General features: G+C 35.2%; 2 protein-coding genes across 5 annotated transcripts; both read right to left on the bottom strand.

The window, feature by feature from the left end:
* Positions 1-1,115: 1,115 nt before the first annotated feature.
* On the bottom strand, positions 1,116-11,414 carry LOC108483180 (uncharacterized). 2 transcript variants are annotated; one of them, XM_017786440.2, is made up of 4 exons: positions 10,989-11,414; positions 3,213-3,537; positions 2,951-3,117; positions 1,116-2,150 (listed from the first exon to the last, which is right to left on the bottom strand). In XM_017786440.2, exons 2-4 carry the CDS (start codon positions 3,246-3,248, stop codon positions 1,826-1,828), a joined length of 528 nt encoding a protein of 175 aa, XP_017641929.1. In that variant the 5' UTR covers positions 3,249-3,537; positions 10,989-11,414; the 3' UTR covers positions 1,116-1,825. The 2 variants fall into 2 exon arrangements, with proteins under 2 accessions (XP_017641929.1, XP_017641930.1); XM_017786441.2 differs by having other exon boundaries at positions 3,213-3,467; positions 10,989-11,408.
* Positions 11,415-12,160: 746 nt separating this feature from the next.
* On the bottom strand, positions 12,161-22,090 carry LOC108483083 (uncharacterized). 3 transcript variants are annotated; one of them, XM_053027605.1, is made up of 16 exons: positions 19,211-22,090; positions 18,997-19,125; positions 18,691-18,882; positions 18,540-18,592; positions 18,123-18,405; positions 17,878-17,983; positions 17,597-17,797; positions 16,904-17,017; positions 15,978-16,135; positions 15,649-15,864; positions 15,185-15,460; positions 14,947-15,094; positions 14,721-14,854; positions 14,478-14,564; positions 14,340-14,399; positions 12,161-12,472 (listed from the first exon to the last, which is right to left on the bottom strand). In XM_053027605.1, the coding sequence occupies exons 1-16, from the start codon at positions 21,785-21,787 to the stop codon at positions 12,419-12,421; spliced, it is 4,788 nt and encodes a 1,595-aa protein (XP_052883565.1). In that variant the 5' UTR covers positions 21,788-22,090; the 3' UTR covers positions 12,161-12,418. The 3 variants fall into 3 exon arrangements, with proteins under 3 accessions (XP_052883565.1, XP_052883566.1, XP_017641775.1); XM_053027606.1 differs by lacking the exon at positions 12,161-12,472 and adding an exon at positions 12,610-12,927; XM_017786286.2 differs by lacking the exon at positions 12,161-12,472 and having other exon boundaries at positions 13,285-14,399; positions 19,211-22,089.
* Between the last annotated feature and the right edge of the window lie 27 nt (positions 22,091-22,117).

Below are 22,117 nucleotides of genomic sequence, written 5' to 3'. Positions count from 1 at the left end.
GGTAATTTTGTGGAGTTTAAAACTTTCTTGGTAGTGTACCAAATAATTTCTCTTAAATTAAAGTATAACTTATTAAAAGGGTAATTATTTTGTCCATAGCCAGTGAAATAAAAAAAATTCTACAAACGAGTCTAAGATAACTTCAAGTATCTTTTTAATTATCTATTGAAAATTATTTGGTGTACTATCAATAGAGTTTTAGACTCTACAAATATAATTAGGGATTAACAAGTGTCCTATAAGATACAATAAAATAATAATAAGTGACACTTGTCAAATTTTCATGTCTTCTTGTGGAATAAATAAAGAAAAGAAAAGGAAACTATAAATGTACCAAATTCTGAACTAATGTTTAATTATTATTTTATACCTAAAATAAATTATATCAACCCATGCCCGCTTACAGAGTATTTTTTACTTTTACTTAACTAATAATATCCTTATTCCAATAGTGAAATAAAATGCAATTAAATTAAAAAAAAGTTTAAAGGTTATAAAAATAAAAAGTAACTTCTAAAAGGACTTCATATAAAGTAAATTTAAAGCATAAAATGAAACTTTAAAAATTCATTGTTTTCAACTTTTCATTTTTCAAAAACATTATTATTAAAAACAAAACATTTTTTTTGTTATGCTCCGCTTTTAAAATTTTCATTTCATTTTTCAAAAATATTTTCAAAATTTTTAACCAAATAGTTCATTATTTTCATTTTCTAATAAATGAAAATGAAAACAGACTCTTATTTCCTGAAGCTAAACAAACCCTGTTTAGCCCTAAGTTCTTAAGTGGCAACGTTATTTTAGTGGGTAATTATTTTTCAAAAATATAAATAAAATAAATAGTAAATACTCTTTTTTTTAATTATAATGGGAGTTTTTAAACTCTACAAGCAAAGTGAAGAAGTTGACAAATGTTTTATGGGGTAATAAATATTTTAAAAAAAGATGCATGAAATTTTTTAAAGTTGTTTGTGGAATAAAATATAACACATGATAATTTTTTTGAAATACTTTAGTATATCCGTATATGATATTTGTCAACCTTAAATTGCTTCACTAGGCCACCAAAACTGCAAGTAAATAAATTTTTACATATATTCCACAAATCAAGTCAATTCAAGTGAATCGAATAAGCATCATCTAATCAATTAACCTCCATAAAATGTTCTGTGCATTAGTCTAATTTGCGAGCCGTGACTCACCCATGTACCCAAATGAACAACAAAATTAGGTGAGACTAGACAATGTTAACAAAGTCAAATAGGCTCCAAATAAAACCTTCTAGTAATCTGCCAAAAAAGTAATTAACCAAACATTCAAACATTGATTAAAAAACAATATTCCAAAAGTCTTCGCCCTTTTGTTGGCTCTTTCTCCTTTGTACAAAAATCGACCACAATGCTTTCTTCATTTTCTTGAGTTAGCTAAATTAACATTATTCCTGAATTAGTTATCCTTGGCACCCTTCTCACAACGGTGACAATTGGAATTTGGTTGATTGGAGGGTGTTGTAGAGTTCTTGTAGGAGCTCTCTTAAACTATACGAGTAACAATGATTTTTTTAATTATTAAATAAGCTTGGTAGATAGTTGGAGTTATTGAAATTAGACAATTTAGTTTGAATGGACACAATAAGTTTTTCCTTAAACCTTGCAGTATTACGTGCAGTTACAGGTCCTCGGGTTGTAGGTTTTAGTGTAAGTTGGCGGTGTTGAAGTTGCTGGTTGAGGTGTAGCACCTGCAGCTTGAAATCCAATTGACTTTTTTCTTTCTCTGAGATTTATGCGTAGTTTTTTTTCTTCATGTTGTTACCTCAAACCTTCCCTTACATGTTCTGACATTGTGGCCTGATTGACCACCACATTTCATGCTGTTCATTTGCATGCCCTCCTCGACCATCTTTCACCAGTAGTTGAGCTTCATCTACTGCCTTTTTCCTTGCTTTACGGGGTTTGCCTGGTGGCCTTCTAAGCACTAGAGGTTGTATTCGCTCTATACTTTGAACTTGACTCCACTGTTTTGCACCTCTGATTGGTTTGATCAAATGTGAGTAAATTGAAATGTATGTGGTCTTGGGGTAACGAGGGTCCGCACAACTTTCTAGCCTCTCTTGCAACATCATCATGATAGTTAATACATTAATGGAATTCCTTTCAAGGAAAAAAAAATTAGTTAGAAATTATGGTTTATCCACATGTGTTTCAACATCATAAATTACTGGTTAGATCCTATTTTATTTATTTACAAGTACGGTCATCCAAGTTAACCACATGTTGTGGAATGGACCACATGCAACATGGTACATAAGCCCACCAAAATGCATTGGCCAACACCTATTAACAAAAGTATGTTACACCTAAAAACAGTAGCAAAATCTTAGATATTTAAGAACATATGGCAAACCAACACTTAACTAAAACAAGACTTAAAAACAGTAGCAAAACATTAGATATTTGAGAACATAAGAAAATTTTGACATATGTTACACTTTAAAACATATTAAAAACAGTAGCAAATCATTATATAAGTAAGAACATATAGCAAACCAACACTTACCCAAAACAACAGTTTACAAACAGTAGCCAAAAAGTAGATATTTAAGAACATATGACAAACTAACACTTAATCAAAACAAGACTTAAAAACAATAGCAAAATATTAGATATTTAAGAACATGTGAAAATTTTGGCATATGTTACACTTTAAAACATATTTAAAATGGTAGCAAATCATTATATAAGTAAGGGCATATGGAAAACCAACATATAACCAAAACTACACTTAAAAATAGTAGTAAAACATTAGATATTTAAGAACATATGAAAAACAGTAGCAAATCATTATATAAGTAAGAACATATCGCAAACCAAAACTTAACCAAAACAACACTTATAAAATACTAGCCAAACAGTATTTATTTAAGAACTTAAAATGAGTTGGAACGATTCACCTATTGCACAGCACAGTCATGGTGTCCAACTTCTTCTGAATCTTTGGACACAATGGTTCAATGACTTTCTCAGCTTCTTCTTTCTTTTGAGCAATCCTTTGTATAATTTTGGTCATAATGGTATCCACGCAAGTTAGGATGAGCTTATCCTTAGCACCTAGAATAAACTTGTAGACATAAACAATAAAATTGTTAGTGGTATGCAAATTAGTGAAGAAATAAATTTAAAAGACATAAAAAATGGGGTTAGGAGTCAACTTACCTTACTAAAATACTCTGATAGATTGTTTGACAACATGTTAGATTTAGATCTGGTGGAGAAATGAGCGTTTGACCACTAAGCTGGGTGTTTCTGAGCCAACCATTGATATGTTGCATTTAACAAATTCTTCATTTCTATCATTACTTCAACAAGCTCTGTTCCATATGTTGATCTGGTAGCTTTTTATAAGGTATCTTTTAATGCCTTACCCTTGTGGCTATTCTTGAAGTTAGTGTACAATTGTCTAACACATGTCTTGTGATTTGCATTAGGGAATAGCCCAGCAATGGATTCCACAAGGACGTGTTTAGACATGTCATTTCCACTATCAGTTAGGAATAAACAAATAAAAAATAGTTAATAGTAAAGTAATACAAATATCTTTTGTCTGTCAGTCATAAATGTCTAATGGTTGTTCTGAATGTCCAAGTTATTTGCAAATAGTTCAAGGAACAAGAACCATGATGACTGGTTTTCACTCTCTACTGCTGCATATGCAATGGGGTGGGATAAATGCAATCATTTGCATCAATCCCACCTGCAGACAACAGATGGCCTCCATAGTAACCCTTTAAGAAACAGCCATCAAGGCTGGTAATTGGCTTGTACCCATCTCTTAACCCTTCCTTACAAGCAGCTAAACAGATGCACATTCGTTGGAACAACCTATTGTCTAGCTTACATATATGGTTGTGGTCCTAGGGTTTGTGTATCTAAGTTCCCCTAGGTACTAATATCAACCCATATTGTTTGTTGTGGCTTCCTATAACCATCTCTAGTGTCGTAATCTTGGCCCTACCACATTTTCTATGGGGCACATGAATTAGGAAGTCTTTCTTCACATCTAGTTGTAGGTTACGAATGGAATATGTAGGATCAGTCTGAAACTTTTCCAGGTAATGTTGTACCAACCGTTAGCTAGAAATATTCCTATTCTTGGTCACTTTCAAGCAACTATGTCATTGTCTTTATCTGCCAAGTATTATCTTGGGGATCTTTTGTATTCATCTTTAAACCCCATAAAAACCATGGACAGGCTGACCTAGACACTGCCTTTACCCTCTTCTTGCCATTCTTGTCAAACCTCACTTTTGTATCTGTTCAAGCTACCATATTGCCCAATAGCTTCCTTCAGAATCTCCCTATTAGCAAATACCATCCCAGTCTTCAAGTCAGGGTTTCCCATATCTCTCCTAGTGTTGAATTTAGGGGAATTGTTTCCCTCTGAGTCAAAAGAGTGAACATTGTATAATGACTCTAACTGCCCGCTTTTAGTGTCACTCTCAACCATTAATCCTTGATTTTCCCCTATCATCACCTCATAAATCCATTAGGTTCATTTCTACAACCTGAACAACATGAACTTCACAAACCTTCTCATTAACTTCACGATAATATTGTTATTATCTTCAAAGTCAGAGACAAAAATCTATTTTAGTTTTATAAGCATGGTAGTTGGAATCTTTTGAATCAGACTTTGTACTCTTTGTTTCCCTACCCTCACTTGCTACCTTACCTTCCCTACCTTCATCACCTACTGTCTTTCATTGACTTTCAACACTAGCATATGTTTTATCTTCAACATATACATGGAGATAATGATTTCTAGGCATACAAGGTACCGTATTAACTGTATCACTATCAATTTTCAGTGGCCTAACATTTACCACCTTCTTCTTACCAAGAAAAATGAACCATATCCTCCTTCAGGCTTATTCGAGACATCATGCCATGCATTTCAATCATGGACATAGCCTCTACATGCCAATAGTCAAAGTAATCAATTGATATTCCTCTGTAATTCATGGTTAGAGAGTTCAATAGGCGCCCATCATGATTCACGACAAATTGTAAAATAGTCCGATTTGGATTCTATAAAAAGCATTAACTTCTAATCTATTTCTCAAAAACCCCTAATATTAAGCATAAAACTGCTTCTTGTACTCCAAAACAGTAACATTTTTTTTAAAAACAGGCTATTTCAATTATATTTTTCACAAGGAATTATATAAATATTTATAGACATAGTGAGCCTAACTTAGGAAACTTTACACTAGGAAACATACTAATTCTAGGGATGCTGTACCTAAAAACAGCCTTAAAGTTAGGGATAAAAAATTTACAGAATCCTATTTGATACACTCAAATATTCCTTAATTAGGAAACTGAAATCTGACATTCCCCTTCAAGCTGGGAAGTGGATATCATCCATTGTCAACTTGCTTACTAATTTCTGAAACAACTTCCCAGACAATCCTTTGGTAAGTATGTCTGCTAGTTGACCATCAGTGGACACAAATGGAGTGCAAATTAAGCCACTGTCCAGTTTTTTCCTTTATAAAATGTCTGTCAACCTCAATGCTTCGTTCGATCATGTTGAACTGGATTATGTGCAATATTGATAGCAGACTTATTATCGCAATACAACTTCATTGGACCTTCCCACTCGATCTTCAAATCTTCCAAAATAAGTTTTAGCCATAACAACTCACGAACTCCAAGAGCCATCGCCCTAAATTCAGCTTCTGCACTAGATCTAGCCACAACATTTTGTTTTTTACTCCTCCAAGTCACAAGGTTGCCTCCTAGGAAAGTACAATAGCCCGAGGTTGATCTTCTATCAACCATAGATCCTGCATAATCTGCATCAGTATAGGCTTCAAGGGTTAAATTCTGCCCCTTTTTAAATAGGATTCCTTTGCTGGTGTGCCCTTTTAAGCACCGTAGAATCGATATCTGGCTCTAAGATGTGATTCTTTGGGATTGTGCATAAACCGACTTACAACACCTCTTGCATAGGCAATATCCGTCAGTATGAGACAAGTAAATGAGCTTCCCACAAGTCTTTGATATGACCTTTTATCAATCTCTGCATCTTCTAGTGCATTTCCAAGTTTGTGGTTCACCTCTATGGGTGTCTCTGCTGGTTTACAGCCCAACTTGCCCGTTTCTGTCAACAAATCAACTATGTATTTTTGCTGAGATATGAATATTTTTTCCCGAGAGTGTGCCACTTCAATACCAAGGAAATATTTTAACTTACCGAGCTCTTTGACTTCAAATTCTTTTACTAGGCATTTCTTTAAATTCTCCATTCCTTCTAGATCATCACCAGTCACTATAATGTCATCAACATAGACTAATAAAATAGTCACTCCCCCTGAAGATGAGTGTTTTACAAATAGAGTGTGATCTCCTCAACTCTGTTTATACCCCAACTTGAGCATTACTTTGGTAAATCTTCCAAACCAAACCCTCGGGGACTGTTTTAGTCCGTAAAAAGCCATTTTTAGTCTGCAAACTACCTGTCCTGTATTTGGACCGAATCCTAGAGAAACATCCATATAGACTTCCTCCTCAAGATCACTGTGTAAAAAGGCATTTTTGATGTCAAATTGCTGTAATTCCAGCCTCGGTTGGCAGCTAGTGACAACAACATTCTTACAGATGTTCATCTTTGCTCTGAGGGCAAATGTCTCAAGGTAGTCTATTCCATACATTTGAGTGTACCCTTTAGCAACCAATCTTGCTTTGTACCTCTCCAAAGAACCATCGACTTATATTTCACTATGTACACCCAATGACATCCCATTTGGTTTCTTTCCTCTCAGTAATTGCACTAAGTCCCATGTCTTATTTTTTCAAGAGCTTCCATTTCAACTTTCATGTCATTTTTCCAATTCTCATCTTCTAATGCCTCGGATATAGTTTTGGGAATGGAGATAGAATTTAATTTGGTAAGAAAGGTTTTGTGGTTATGGGACAAGTTTTTGTAAGACATGAATAGGTACAAGGGATGTTTTGTACAAGTTCTAGTCCCTTTCTAATAACAATGGGAAAATCATCTAAATTTGCGTCTTAGAATTCAAAGTAGGTTCAAGAATTACCTCGGATCGTATAGAAGAAGAAGATGATTGAACTTGCACCGGTGCCTTCTTCCTTGAGTAAACCAGTAAAGGACGAGTAGTGTCCTGAACTCCTCTTGGTGATTTGGGTGTATTAGGCTCTGTTTCAGGTTGTACAGGGGTCATTGTTTCAAGTCGGGCAGGTTGGTTAGTAGGCAAGGATTGAGTGGGAGTGTTTGGTTGCTGGACAAGAGCTGGAATTTGAGTGTTTTGCTGCTAGACAGGAGCTGGAATGTGGGTGTTTTGTTGCTGGACAGGAGCTGAAATGTCAAGAAGAAGGAATTCTTTTTCCTTATCTTCTGTGAATAAGATCTCCCCCTGAAGATAAGGACGAGTAAAAAATTCTCTTGTTCGCAAAAGTAACATCTCTTTGTTACAAAAAAATTTTTGTGGTGGATAATAGCATTTGTACCCTTTTGAGTGAAAGAATAACCAAGAAAGACACACTTGATAGCTTGTGGATCAAATTTTCCTCTATTTTGAGAATGAACATGTACAAAAGCAACACAGCCAAATATTTTGGGAGTAAGGTTACTTGAAGTATTGAAATCAGGAAAGAATTTTGCTAAAACATGCATAGGACTTTGAGATTTAAGGACTTTTGTAGGCAATCTATTTATCAAATGAGTAGCAGTGAAATGACCTCCCCAATATTGTTTAGGGACATTTTTTGGAACAAAAGGGCTCTTGTAATAGCTAAAATGTGACTATTTTTCTTTCAAAGAACACCATTTTGTTAGGGTGTACTAACACAAGATGACTCATGTATAATGTCTCTTTCCGGAAATATGTTGAGAGAAATTGATTGAAATAATCCTTGGCATTGTCGACCTAAACCTTTTATTTCACTCCAAATTGTGTTTTGATCATGTTGTAAAAGGTTGGAAAGACAGACCTTACATCAGATTTTTGTTTTAAAAGAAATATCCAAGACACACGAGTACAATCATCAATAAAGGATACAAACCACCGAGCCTGAGAAATATTTGAAATAGTGGATGGCCCTCAAACATCACTATGAATAAGAGTAAAAAGAGTGAAAGTTCTTTTATTTCTTACTGGAAAAGAGGTACGTTTATGTTTTGCAAGTTCACAAATATCACAATGAAATTTTTCAACAGCCAATCCTTTGAACAATGAAGGAAACATAATTTTAAAGACTCTAAACGATGGATGACCAAGGCGAAGGTGATAGAGCCAAATTTGGTCTTGATTGGTTTTAATAGATTCGGATATGAAAGATGAAGGTGAGGAATTGAGCACTAACTTCTCCTTTGGATTCTTCAAGATAGTATAGGCCATTTACTTCCTTAGCATGTCCAATCATCCTCCTCGTATTCATTCTGAAAAAGACATCGATTGTGATAAAAACCACTTTACAGTTAGAGTCTTTGGTAATTCATTGAATGGATAAAAGATTGATAAATAGTTTTGGAACATGAAGGACATTTTTAAGAGTAAGGGTTTTGTTTATAACAATATCACCACGACCAGACCACTGTGATCACAGAACCATCGGCAATCTGTTATTTTTCTACTACTAGGGCAAGGTGTATATGAAACAAATTTTTGTGAGGAATGGGTCATGTGGTCCGTAGCTCTGAGTCAATGACCCAAGAACTTTTGGTGATTTGATCGAGACTTTAGAATCTTGAGAAGAGGATATACCTAAAAAGCCAAACTACAAGTACTGTTGAAGAATTTTGTTCCAATGATCCCAAAGAAATTTTTAACTTCTCAATTTCTTCTTTATTGAATTCAACAGTGATTCACGAGAATTATTTTTCCATCCAACTGTCTGCTCAGTATATGCTCATCCTTGTCCCTTTGGTTGTCCACCTTTTTCGAAAAATTTTTATTTGTTGTTTGCGGCTTCCCATGGAGTTTCCAGCATCTTTCTTTAGTGTGACGGGCCTTTTTACAATAGATGCACCATCTGTAATCCTGTTAATAGGCTTTGTACGTTCTTTCGTCTATTATCTTCACTATTTGGTGCTCCAAGCCAAATCTCCTCTCACTTACAGCTTTTGTAACCAAGGCTGAACTATCCACTTGACCTGTTCTCAACCATAACTCCTCTTCTTCCTTTCTCAAAGACGAACAATTGCAATTGTCTCATTTAGTGGTGGTAGTTCCTTTTTCCAAGTAATTGAACTCTTCTTGCATCAAACTCAACATTTAGTACAAGCAAGAAAATCATAAATTCGATCCTTTTCAACGAACCTTTTCAGAGTCTTTGCATCTTCACTTGCACTTCATCTGAATGCCTTGGTAATGATCCATCTCTTGCCATAAACTTTGCAACAGATTGGAATACTCCGTGATTAATCGACTTCCTTGCTTGGTAGATGAAATCTTAGTCTTGATTTCATAGATTTGAGCAGACATCTCAAACTTTAGAATAAGTCTGTTTCACGCTTCCCATATTTCTTTGGATGTGTTAAGAAACATGCATGTATCAACGATTTACGGCATCATAGAGTTCCATAACCAAGACATTACCATAGAGTCTTGTTCATCCCAAGCATCAAACTTAGGATCTCCTTCTTTAGGTCCGATTCAGAGTAAGTGACTCGGTTTTCCTCTTCCCTTCAAGAACGTCACGAACCAGTTGAGACCACTTCAAGTAATTTTTCCCATTTAGCTCTGAGGCTACTTGGATGTTCGAAACTCACTTGTTGGGTTTGAGTTGTTCATGAAACTTCGAGACATCCCAGTGTTCTTGATCTTGACATTTCAGTCATGTTTCATTTGAACAAATTTTACAGGCTTGAAGGCTGGTTGGAATCAGGAAAAAAATCGCCACACAGAGAAAAAAAAATCCCAAAAATTGGGCTAAAAAAGCTCGATACCATGTTAAAAACAGGCTATTTTAATTATATTTTTCACAAGAAATTACAAAAATATTTATAGACATAGTGAGCCTAACTTAGGAAACTTTACACTAGGAAACATACTAATTCCAGGGATGCTGTACCTAAAAACAGCCTTAAAGTTAGGGATAAAATATTTACAGAATCCTATTTGATACACTCAAATATTCCTTAATTAGGAAACTGAAATCTGACAATTTTCTTTTAATTTAAATGCATGAAACAGTAACAAATCTAAATTTCCTTGTACTCCAAATATTTAGATACACTAGTCATACCATAGCATTAGTGACCAGACACATGTTTACACCTTATTTTATTATTATCAACTTGCAGGAAGCATCAATATTCAGATACACCTTTGGCATATTTACAAACACATGGTCCAGTAAAATTGTTTGAATCCCAACTTATGACCCACAATGACCATCGAACATACGAGCAAACATTGAATTAACTTTTCCAGCTATCCCTTTTTTTGCTTCACCAGCAGACAACACATACTCCACATTCCTAACAATTTTCTATTCAACAATACTGCTATACAAAGTTAACATTTCCCATCTTTCATCATGGATAAAAGCACAAAGAATCCAACATGCTAACCATAAAATGACATCAATAAGAAAGTCAACACTTTCAGGTCCTCTTATGTTCTATCTATAGATATCATTTTAAATTTCAATGCATCAAATACCAGTGCCACAATTATTTCATAGATACTTTAAATAATCAGCCCTAAAAAATTCAATCAAACAATGCAAACAGTTATGAAGGCTCAATAGAATAGAATAAATCAACAACACAAACCCAACAATCCAACATATTTTACAATCATAAACTGAAAACGTGTTACCCCAAAAATAGTAGAATCTAAACAAAAAACACACGAAGCATGGGTCAAGACTAGTTACAACCGACATTTGAACAAAACCCAAAATAAATTTAGGAAAATTTCATCAATAAATTAAATAAACAACGCAATACACCACCATTACCGTATTTCACAGCCTATGCACCTTTAAACGAAGCTGTCTCCTCGCCATAATGCTTTGTTGTATCCCTCACCACATCTTTGTTTACTATTCTCTCAATTCGTTTTCACCAAAGTTCCTTTTCCGCTTCAAAATTTCCTCCCAAATCACTATTTTTGCAACTAATTTCTCTTCTCCCAAATTGAAATGTTTAGGGTAATTTTTTTCACCAATTCAATAAAATTAAAAAAATTATTTCGATCCCAATAGCAGTGGGGGTTTAATTTTATAGGTTTTGTCGCTTTCTTCATTTGGCTTTACCGTTTAATCTTTAGGGGTTGTTAAAGCATTGTTATTACACACTGAGTTTGTAATTCTTTAATTATGTGGAAAAAAATTAATTACTTGTATTACATAGTTAACAATCCATTAGTGAGAAAACAAAGGAGTGATCAGTTGGAGTAATTATATTAACAATTATGATTAAATTGAGAAAAAAATATTAAAGTGATTAAAATAAGATAAATTCAATTTTAGAGTGATTAATTCAGGGAAAATCCTATAGTTTAAGGGTAAAAGGATAAAAATTGAAGGGTTAAACTGATGCAAAAAATAATGTTCTACAGAAATTTTACCTTATCTAAAGATGATTTGGTATTAGAATTTCATCTCATATTTTGAATTTTTAACACTTTTGAAATCGAAACATGAAAATGTCATTCAAGAATCTTGTGATATTCTTTGAACTAAACATGTTTTATAACCTTAATAATTGGTATCCATAGCTTAGATGCATTTTGGTTGGTGTTATCCAAAACAAAACCAAATCAGATCAATTTATCATACAAGTATAAAGGTGTTTGTATTTTCTTTAATTTTATAATACATGAAAAAAAAACAATTTAACTCTTGAAAACTCGTCAATATAGTTATCTTAATCTTGGTATCTAAACTATGCTCTTTTTCTCATTTTAGTATCTATATTTTTTTATCACAAATAATACCTAAACTATTTTTATCTTTAGTTGGTACCTCTATTAGTTCAATAGTTATTCAAATTATTAAGTTTATATATTTTAAAAAAATTTACCAATTAAAAATTTCATGTTATATATATCTTTTTATTTTTATATTTTCTTTCTTTCTTCTTCCTTTCATATTGAGTTTCTTCTACATGTAAGCATTTGAACTTCATGTTTTAATTAAAGTTTGTAAAATTGAATAGATGGTCAAATCGATTACGCCACCAATTATATATTTGGCCTATTTGTCTGATTCAATTAAATACACTATAAAAAATCCATAAAAATTAAAAATATATATTTTAAAAATAAATAAAACCAATTCAATCAATTTTTTACCTCACCTTAGTTCAATTGGTCTGTATGAGCCAACCAATTCAACCCCTATCTTCATATTAGTACCTTGATTCCCAAACCAATAGGTCCAACCGACTAAACCAATTTTGAAAATACTGATTTTTGATTGATAAAGTAACTTTTTCGATCCTGTCAAGTCAAACAAGCAACATTTGAAAACAAAATCAATCGCCAACACCTTGACCTCAAGAGTACAAATTTCGGTCATTGTCAAACATTATAACAATTTATTATCATCTAAAATCTTTTAACAAATATAACATTTTAATGTAAAATGGGCAACAAAAGAATAATTAATATAATTTAAGTATTAATTTGTGAATTGTACTTTTTAAAATAAGCATAACGGTTTGGGAAAAAAAATAATTTAAGTACCACTTGTTACTAAACTTTAAGTACAAAAAAAATATATATATATTTTTTTCTTGAATATGGTGCATTTGTGAAAATCTAGCGTAAAGTAAGTGCGAGGTCGTATAGAAAACAGGATGTTTTTAGAGGTATCTTCCGATTCCAAAGCATACGAGCAGTTGGGGACAAATATCGAAATTCTAGGAGCCGAAGTCGAACCTGGAAAGTTCTACCTAGGGGCAATCATTGTTTATCAAATCTCATACAACACAATTATATTGGTATGATATTCTAAAACTAAGTTTTAATCCTAAAACAATTGATAAAATTTCGTATCATCATCTAACGATGAAATAATCAAAATTCTGAAATGAACATATACACAAACAAACAAACATACCCCAAGATCAATCAACCATTTTTATTTGATAGACAAATGGGTCATGTGACTACACTTTCTACTAATTAAAGCTGGGAACTTTGTTGAACATGAGAGCAAAAGATAATAACTAAAACATGATACAGAACACGACACGAAACTTGACATGAAAAAATATCTAACATAAACAAATATAATACGCATGTGTCAATTTATATAACAAGTTATTAACATATCAATATTTGCATTACGCATATAAAACTTTAAACATGATTATAACACATGGAAATACATGAGCACAACACAAGTCCAAGTGTAATTTCTGATGCACCATATATTTGTACCCATTACTGCAGATTTATATTTCAAATACTAACATAAATCTGCTTAGACATAAATGCAAAATGACTACAGCACGAAATATATTCGGAATTTGAGAGGGAGGGGATGGTAGCTACTAATTGGGTAATTAAAACAAAAATTCATAAAAATCACCATGTAATGTAATGTAACCTCATCAACATCAGGATGAAAATAAAATTTGACTATATCATCAATAGTTGAATGAAAGACCCTAATTGCCCTGATGCTGATCTATACAAAACCATCTTTCAACTATTGGGGGAAACAATCTTTGGAAGGAACCCAAACCACCCATCTAAATCTACCACTTTTCTTTTTTGAATCTAATAACTTCCACTCACCCCCCCCCCCCAACAATTCACGTATCCTCCTAAAAACTGGGCATTCCTCTTTGCACTATTATATGCTATTTGCTCCTTCAATGCCATTCATCGTCACCCAATTGTATTAACTGAACCGAACCCAAAGCCACCTTATTGGGAAAGAAAATGAATTTGGAGGCATAAGGGCATAAGTACCTAAAAAAGACAAGACTAACTTCATGCTCTTCCGTTTGTCCAATTTCCTCAATTTCCAAGAATATCTACTTGTTACATCATTTCTTCCCTCAAAAACACCACTTTCTCCTACAAAAACACATTTTATCCTGAAACTCTTCCTTTTATATCACATCTCAAGATTTTCTTAACAAACCAAAACTTCTCAAACTTTCTTTGATATCAATTTTGCATGTTTATACGGTATAAACAGCATTGGTGTAAGCTGCAATGTGACTATGAACATCTTACCACCAAAAGCAATCAGATGCCAAACCCTCGTTAAGAAGTTCAAGGCTATCTGGTGTATCAAATGTCGTAACAAGATCCAACCATTTTTTTAATTTACAGCTTCAAAGAATAGAACCTGAGGTTGCAAGTGCCCCCGCTCACACATTGTAATGACATCAGCCCAGCTACCAATTACCTGGACATCAAATATCAGATTGTAACACCACAAACAACAGGATACACTGGATGACATCATAAAATACCACAATATTACCTTGACAATTTTGTCATCGTACATAATCCATCTTTCACGATCATGACTATAGGCAAAACAGTGATAGTGTTGCCCGTAATAGCAAACCTGACAATTTCAGAAGATATATGAAAAACGCAACAAACAGACCTAACAAACAATGTTCAAAGGTCACCTCTTTCTGCATATTAAATTTGTACTAAATGTAAAACTCAAATAGATTTTTTTTTTTTTTGGGTGGGTTGGGGGAATACACAAACATACCACTGAGACTAGATTATGCTTGTTTTTCGGATCAAGACCGCGATAAAGGACACTAATATCTATTTCAGTGTTTAAGGCAGCAAGTGTTGCTGCTATGTCATCAGCACTTTCACAGGTATTCTGCCATCCAAGAACTGCAAGAACAAAAATGACAATGGTTTTGTAAGTATAAATCAGCGAGTATGAGTGGCTAAGTATAAATCCACTTAAGACCTCTAAGCACAACCTGTCGCGAAAACAGATGGTGAATTTGAGAGAATGTGGTGGATATAGTTGAGCTTCCCACAGCCACCAGCCTCTGCATCACATGCTAACTGATGGTTCATCTCCACAAGATTTAAAAGCTCATCAAAGGAACTTTCTGCACACATAACCTGAATGAAACCAAAACTTGTTACAAAGAACCAAGAAAAATAAACTTGTTCAGGAATTTGTGAACTAAATTATTTTCTAAAGGATGATACCTTCATTGTTCGCAGTGCACTGGCATTTATATTATGAAAGAAAGTAGTGTATTTCAAATGTCTGGACTCCAGACCACAACTGTAGCAGTTCATTCGCTCAAATATATCCATCCCGAAAAGGGAATGCACTATACAATCATTGTTTGCACAATCCCAGGAGCCAGTGCAGTGGCTGTCCCCAGAGTCAGCATCACAATCGCTCGAACCAGAAGTAAAAGAGCGATGAAGGCAATCAAATATTACAGCCAATACTTCAGAAGCATCATTCATCTGAGCCTGTAATTGCTACTATTCATGTCAAAACTTTCCAACATGGGATCCATCTAAAATCATAACTATCGGTAAGAGATATATAACAATTAAGTAGCTTCACTTTTTGTCCAACTCATTTCCCTTTTTCTGTGTGAGTTTCAAGAATATCCTCATTCAGAAAGCCAAGTCGTAAGATAAAAAACTGAACCTACCTCTTGGAAAAAGTTACTATCTGGATACAAGTTGCTAAGAGCTATTCTAAGTGATGTAGGGGCAACAGGTTCTTTCCGTGCATCAGTAGATGCAATGTTCAGGGCAATGAAAATTTCATATAGTGAACAGACAACACATGGATCTCCCACATGAACATGATCTGATGTCGATCTCCGCAAGAATTCATCACGAAACCGTCTCAAGTGCCATAAAGACTGATGTTATGCAAAAGGCAGAAAGCAATTTAACAAGAGAAGATTATATATAAAGTGAAGTTCAGAACAGTATGGCAAAAAAGACCATTTCACTCATACGAGAAAAAACCAACCTGTATTATAACATTCAGAAAACAATTATATTCACCAACTTCATTCTGGAGGCCAGTACCAAACACAACAGTTTCATTCAAAGCTTCATTGGAGACATCATTTGGTGAGACAATATGATTGTTTACTTGCAAAGGTACTCTTTGCGCTTGGTATGTGTCTGAAAAATAAGATAAATACAAGGTTATAAAGCTGCTGAACTAGCCAAGATATTCAATGAAACTGAAAACTAGGAACTTGACACCAAGTAACAGTTTGCCAGTTTCCCAGCCCAGCTGCAATAAATAAAGAACAACGTTATAGAACTGAATAGAAATTACAGAAATCAATATGCAACAAAATTGCAACTTTAGGCAAAACTAATACAAGTCCAATTCATATAAATGGAACTTATTTCAATATGTACTGAAGCATCAATGTGAAAATATATGGGCAACTACATGATAGACTACCGAAAACACATTTATACATTACTCACAAGGGTTGAGCCAAAACAACCTAGTTAAATACTGATGCATAACTAAACAGAACTCATCGTAAAAAGTTATAGTGCATTAGACAATCAGATAGAGGACTCCAATACTTAACCCTTCGTACAAATACCCAGAAAAAAGAACTCACCCAAGTCAGTCACAACATAAACTGCAGAAAAGCAATACATAATGACGCAAAATGTTCCTTAAATAGATAAAGCCAAAATCTCTTTTTGCCGCTAAAAAATTCATAGGTGAAATCATTTTAAGTTTGTTTATAAGATGCTACCGAGAAGATGGTTGCCCAAGAAAAATCCAGATATACACTACAATAGTTCTTTTATGTTCAAGAAGTAAAACTGACTTGTTTCAAGACACCCAATGCCACACATAATGCTAGGAAGTGTAGCACAACCATAAGAAGCATGTATAAGTAAACCCAGTAAGAACATTACCAAGGCTTTGGCGAACTGCCTTCTTAAGGTCAGCTTGGAACCTTTCTTCATCATCTTCCTGAGCTTGCAGTTGTCCTAAAGTCTTTGTATTGCCTTCTCCAGAGATGGAAACAACTGGTTTCACAAAGTACCAATGTCAATTTAGTTCCTATAATATGACAAAATCTGAAAAACAACCTACCATAACAAGGACATAATGCTATTGAAAGACCCGATAGTGATATCCAATAAAATTTTCATGAGCATTAATTTAGACAAGACTCAAAGTGTCATGTTATTGAAAGATAGAATTGCATTGCACACATAAACACATTAAATAACATGAGCAGATCAACATCGAGACAAATATCATGAAAATCCAGTTCTGCTTCCATTTTGAAGACACCCATGTGGCAGTAAAATAGGAGGAAGTCAATTAATCTCTCCTTTTCCTGTCACTATAAATGATGTGAGAAAGGAAGCACAACTGACCACCGCCACAGTTTAAATCTAAACCATCTTTCAATTATCATAGAACCATTTGTCTAATACATCCCAAGTTCTAACAAGTAAAATATAACATCATTCTTCTAGCACAACAAAGCACAAAGTAAATTTAATATTCTAGTACTTGGAACTGCGTAAACATCAGCACAGAGTTAAGCAATGTAAAATATGACATTCTAGCACAACAAAACACAAAGTAAATTTTACCGGGGACACCATCGACATATCTAACTTGCTCTTCTACATGGACATGAGAACTTCCAACTTGAATACTTTCCTTTTCAGAAGATGCTACTGGAGACTTTCCATCAAGAAATTTGTTGGAACTCTTATGTCGTCTACCCTTTCTTCCTGTCCGTCTTTCACTAGGCAAAAGACCATCCTCTGAGACTGAACCATTAGATAGTCCTGCATAATATGAAAAGATGAGATCTCCCAGGTTTGATGGTGATAATTAGCCTATTCACAAACTTTACTATATCGCCAACCTTGTTTAAATTTATTATGAGTTACTGGCACAACTGAACCATTGGCATTGCTCACTGGTATGCTATTCCAATTGTTTACAACCCCGTTCCTTGGTGCCAAATGTTCCTGAAAAGAAAGTTTATATGGTTTTCTAAATATCTCATATTCTCATTATGGTTCCTCTAAAAAGAAAAGCATAAAGCACGTCTCAACATAACAGCATTGACCAACTTCCATCTCATCATGTTAAAGGAAGAGTGTTTACCTGAATATCTAGATCACCTACTTCCAAGTAAGCATCACGCAAACTATCTGGTGCATTCTTTGCATATGCTTGATTGGTTTTTTTATTTTGCTCGGCAAGGTGCTTCTGTTTAGCCTCATTCTCAATCCGTCTTTGATACTCCAAAGTCTCTTCAAGCTTTCTTTCCTCTGCTTCAAGCTCAATTTTTCGTCTCAATTCCTCTTCTTGTTGTTTCAAGTCATCACTATTCACAGAAACAACTTCAGAATCTAGATGATCACCATCAGAAGCAACTGCCAAAGAACTGCAAGAAAACACACATGAAAATGCACATTAGTAGTAGACTACGCCAAAAAGTATTAATAACAGTTATGTGAAGGCAGAAAACTTCAAAGTCATAAACAAGAATCTCTAAATTCAAACAGAAGGAAAACATACACTTGCTCAGCAGTCTCATCAGTAAGTATATGCAGCTCATTTCCACCAGAAACCTGAAACAGTAAGAAAACATTAGACCTGCACAATAGAATATTACCTTAGGTAACTACCAGATGAACTATCAAAAACAAAAAAAGGAAAAACAAGTAACCTTTGAGTCCTTGGATTTTCGGAACTCCTTGTTCTTTTTCTTATCCTTGCTTTTATCCTGTGAATGTCTGGAATTATCATTTCCCCCTCGAATACTCTTCTTAGAGTCACGCGCAAGCTCTGCTAAAAAAGCTTCTCTTGCAGCATCAGACTTCTCAATGGCATCTTTCTCGGCCAGATCCTCCAAGTGTACCTAATATAAAAATAATTAATAAAACATATAAAGTAAAAGCAATATCAAGATATATACATTTTGTCTAGAAGAGACAGAACATCAAATGAAAACTTTTACTGGTTTATTACATACCCTCAAGTATGATTTCACTAAAGGCAACAACACTGATTGGTAATCATGCGCAGACACAGGCTCAAGTTTGACTTCCAACTGCTGCATCCCAGTAACATTTCGCATAATTCGTGCATCAATTTTGCTAAGCTGCAAAAAAAATGGAACAGTTAAGAATGGCAATTTAAGAATCAATTCTTTATATTGAAAGTTGCACATAAAGTAAAAGACCGACCTCAACTGATAATTGTTCCTTCTGTCTCTGAATGGCAACCTCTATGCAGGTGTCCACTTGATGCAGATAATCCTTAGCTCCCCAGTCATCATCTTCACCAGATTCCAAGTCACATAACTGAGAAGTCAAACCAGCATAAGTATCCCCGTAGCCAAATTGATTGACATTCAGTGCTTCTGCTTCTTTTAAAATATTTGATATAGCATCCAACTCAAATCTGCCGCTGAGGAACATAACATCACTTTCATTCTCAACAAGTTCTTCTCTTCGCTTCCTAAGGACAGATTCATAGCTTCTATGAATAAATTCAGTGGAAGTCTCTCTCTTCTTACCTTCTTCAAGACAGAGATCCTCCACAGCCTGCAGTGCTTCCTCATAGCTTATATGATCACATTTTCTCTCACAAAGGCTCTGTAGGTGATAAAATTCCTTCTCCAGCATCTGAAGCATTTCAAGTCCTTGCTGCGTTTTCTCTTCTTTCATGCGCATCCATGATGCCAATTGATCCCCACTTGAGGGGCCTGCAAATATCCAGGACAGCAGAGCATCAGCATCCTGTAAAACCCCATTTCCATTGCTACCATTAACATTGCCTTGAGTAGCATCTTCTATTGCTGCATCAGGCAATAAATGTTCATCCAGGAGTAGACAGGAAGCATCTGCACTAAGAATAATCTTCTCTTTAACCTCAAGAACCTCAGCAGCACCATTCACATCATCCATAGTAGCAGTCTTCTCAGAATATCTAGCCAGACCACAAGAATGAGATATATCCTGCAATAATTTGAGGATTTTTCTAAGTTGTGTAGCTCCTAAAAAACGAATGCACATGGGACTCTGATCTACACCGTAATTCAGAAGCTGAGAACCAGAAACCATACTCTGCAACTCATCCATTGTGAACTGTATCACCTTGTTAAGATGGCCAGCAGCAAGGTAGTTATGTCTAATAAGCAGTTCAAAAGTAGCACGGATTCTTTCAAGCAGCTTGGCACGCTCAGCATCATCCACTGTCGGCCAACTATTCATAAGGGGATATGCTACAGAACCCTGGTTTCCATCACATTCTTTGCATTCAATGTTATGAACTTTGTCACAATCATTGCCCTTAAAACTACCACAATTGTAGGGATCCCTAAAATTTTCCTTATCACTCACATCTTTGAGGCAATCATCACTATCTTCATTACGGTTCCGTGAGTAAAAATCATGAGAAAACTCCGGCTCACCAAATTTAGGCTGGTTGTCAATCATTTTAACTGCAGCAGAAATATCCAGGGGATCCCAAGAACAGTTAAGGAGCATCTCTATCCACTCTTTATCAACACTTTGTGGCAGAACAGTCTGCATTTTAGGGATGAGGTTCCCCATATGTTCCTGAACAACATGCTGCATGTGAGACTCTGAATCCGCAAACTTCTCACTACATCTACAACAAACCCAAAACTTAAAAGTCTTATTAACCTCAGCAAATGCTAAAGCCTCTGATAAGACCTCGCTCGCCAACCCATCTTTCAACAAACCAAAATATGCTTTGAGATCACTAACCCTAATCTTAAGCAAATCTTTCTTCGAATCAACACTCATTGAATTCCAAAACGATCGAACCCAATCTCTCCTTTCAGCTGTAGAACTATTCTTCCTCCTCCTATCTGCTCCTCCCCTTTGTCCACCTCCGGAAGTAAAATCCAGTCCGTTCCTCTCTCCCTCACCCTGCAACACTGGAGAAGAAGAGGCTGCGTCAGATTTCTGCTGCTGCAACAATCTAGCAGCAGCAACTCTAACCTCAATCTCTTTCCTTCTTTCTTCTGGCGTCTTTGTAGCTTTCTTAATCTCGTTAGGTCTTCTCGCTTGTACTAACCTAACCTCCATAGGATCCTCGGGTAGTCTCCTAAGCGGAATGACCCTATACTTCTCTTCTCCACTCCCTAAATTCTTCATCCAATTAGAAATTGAAGCGATATTCGATTTCTGTATCAATGACTTCAGCTCACTCTGCACGTGCAAAATTCTTGCCTCCGCGGTTGATATTTTCTGTTGACTCTCTTCTTGCAAGCTTTCTTTGGCGGGATCCACCGGATTCTCAATGGCCAATGCGCGTTCACATTCTTGAATCACCACTTCATACTCTTTCGCATCGTTGGCTAATTCGTACAGTAAATTAGCATAAAAATGAGCAAATTCGATCGAGTTCGGAGACAATTCCACAGCTTTTTTGGCCGAATCGATAGCGTTCTTCAAATGCCGCTGCTTGGCGTTAGAGTCATCGATGATGGATGCCACTTTCACGCAGACCCTGCCTTGAACGCGGTGGATTAGCGCCGCATGAACCGAGTTCTCATGACGAGTACACGAATCTTTCATCAACCGAAGCGCTTTGGTATGATTGCCACGTCGGAGTGCCGTTAGGGCTCGTTCACACTCCCCCTTAACCGCCGCATAGGACGACTGCGAGGAAGAGGGAGAACCATAATCGGATTCAAGTGGAAGCGCCAATACATCGATCTTCGCATTATTGGGAGTCAGCTCGGGCGCTTGTTTTGATCTTGGAGCAACGTTTTTCTTCCTGTGCCCCATCTACTCTAATCTCAATCACATTAACATGCATAAATCTCTGTTTTTCAGCAAATTAATTGGAGATTTGAATAGAGTGATGGAGGAGAAACGGGAAGAAGATCGGCCGAAATCCCAGCGTCGATCAGACTCTGATGACGGACTAAAGGGAAAAATAGAATCGCTTCGTCTTCTTCTGCTGCTCCTTGTTGCTTTGGTGCTTGTGAAATAAATAATAGAGGCTGAGGCTTTTTTTCTTTCGGTTTTTTTTTTTTTTTTTGAGAAATTTAATTTGGATCTAAAAGTTAGATGTACTTATATAGCTGGGGGTATTTAGGACGTGCATTTGTGTTT

Source organism: Gossypium arboreum, chromosome 1 (assembly GCF_025698485.1).
Source record: "Gossypium arboreum isolate Shixiya-1 chromosome 1, ASM2569848v2, whole genome shotgun sequence".
Lineage (NCBI taxonomy): Eukaryota > Viridiplantae > Streptophyta > Magnoliopsida > Malvales > Malvaceae > Gossypium > Gossypium arboreum.
This window is presented reverse-complemented; position numbering and strand designations above follow the sequence as displayed.

Bases quoted from the DNA above. Each gene is read 5' to 3' on its own strand.
- LOC108483180 (XM_017786440.2), bottom strand. From the start codon at position 3,248: ATGTTGTCAAACAATCTATCAGAGTATTTTAGTAAG. The intron at 3,118-3,212 runs GTAAGTTGACTC...TATGTCTACAAG, and splicing joins TATCAGAGTATTTTAGTAAG to TTTATTCTAGGTGCTAAGGA. The intron at 2,151-2,950 runs GTGAATCGTTCC...TTTCCTTGAAAG, and splicing joins ATGACTGTGCTGTGCAATAG to GAATTCCATTAATGTATTAA.
- LOC108483083 (XM_053027605.1), bottom strand. From the start codon at position 21,787: ATGGGGCACAGGAAGAAAAACGTTGCTCCAAGATCAAAACAAGCGCCC. The intron at 16,136-16,903 runs GTAATGTTCTTA...CTTATTTTTCAG, and splicing joins GGCAGTTCGCCAAAGCCTTG to ACACATACCAAGCGCAAAGA. The intron at 14,565-14,720 runs GTATGTTTGTGT...TGAAATTGTCAG, and splicing joins AGCATAATCTAGTCTCAGTG to GTTTGCTATTACGGGCAACA.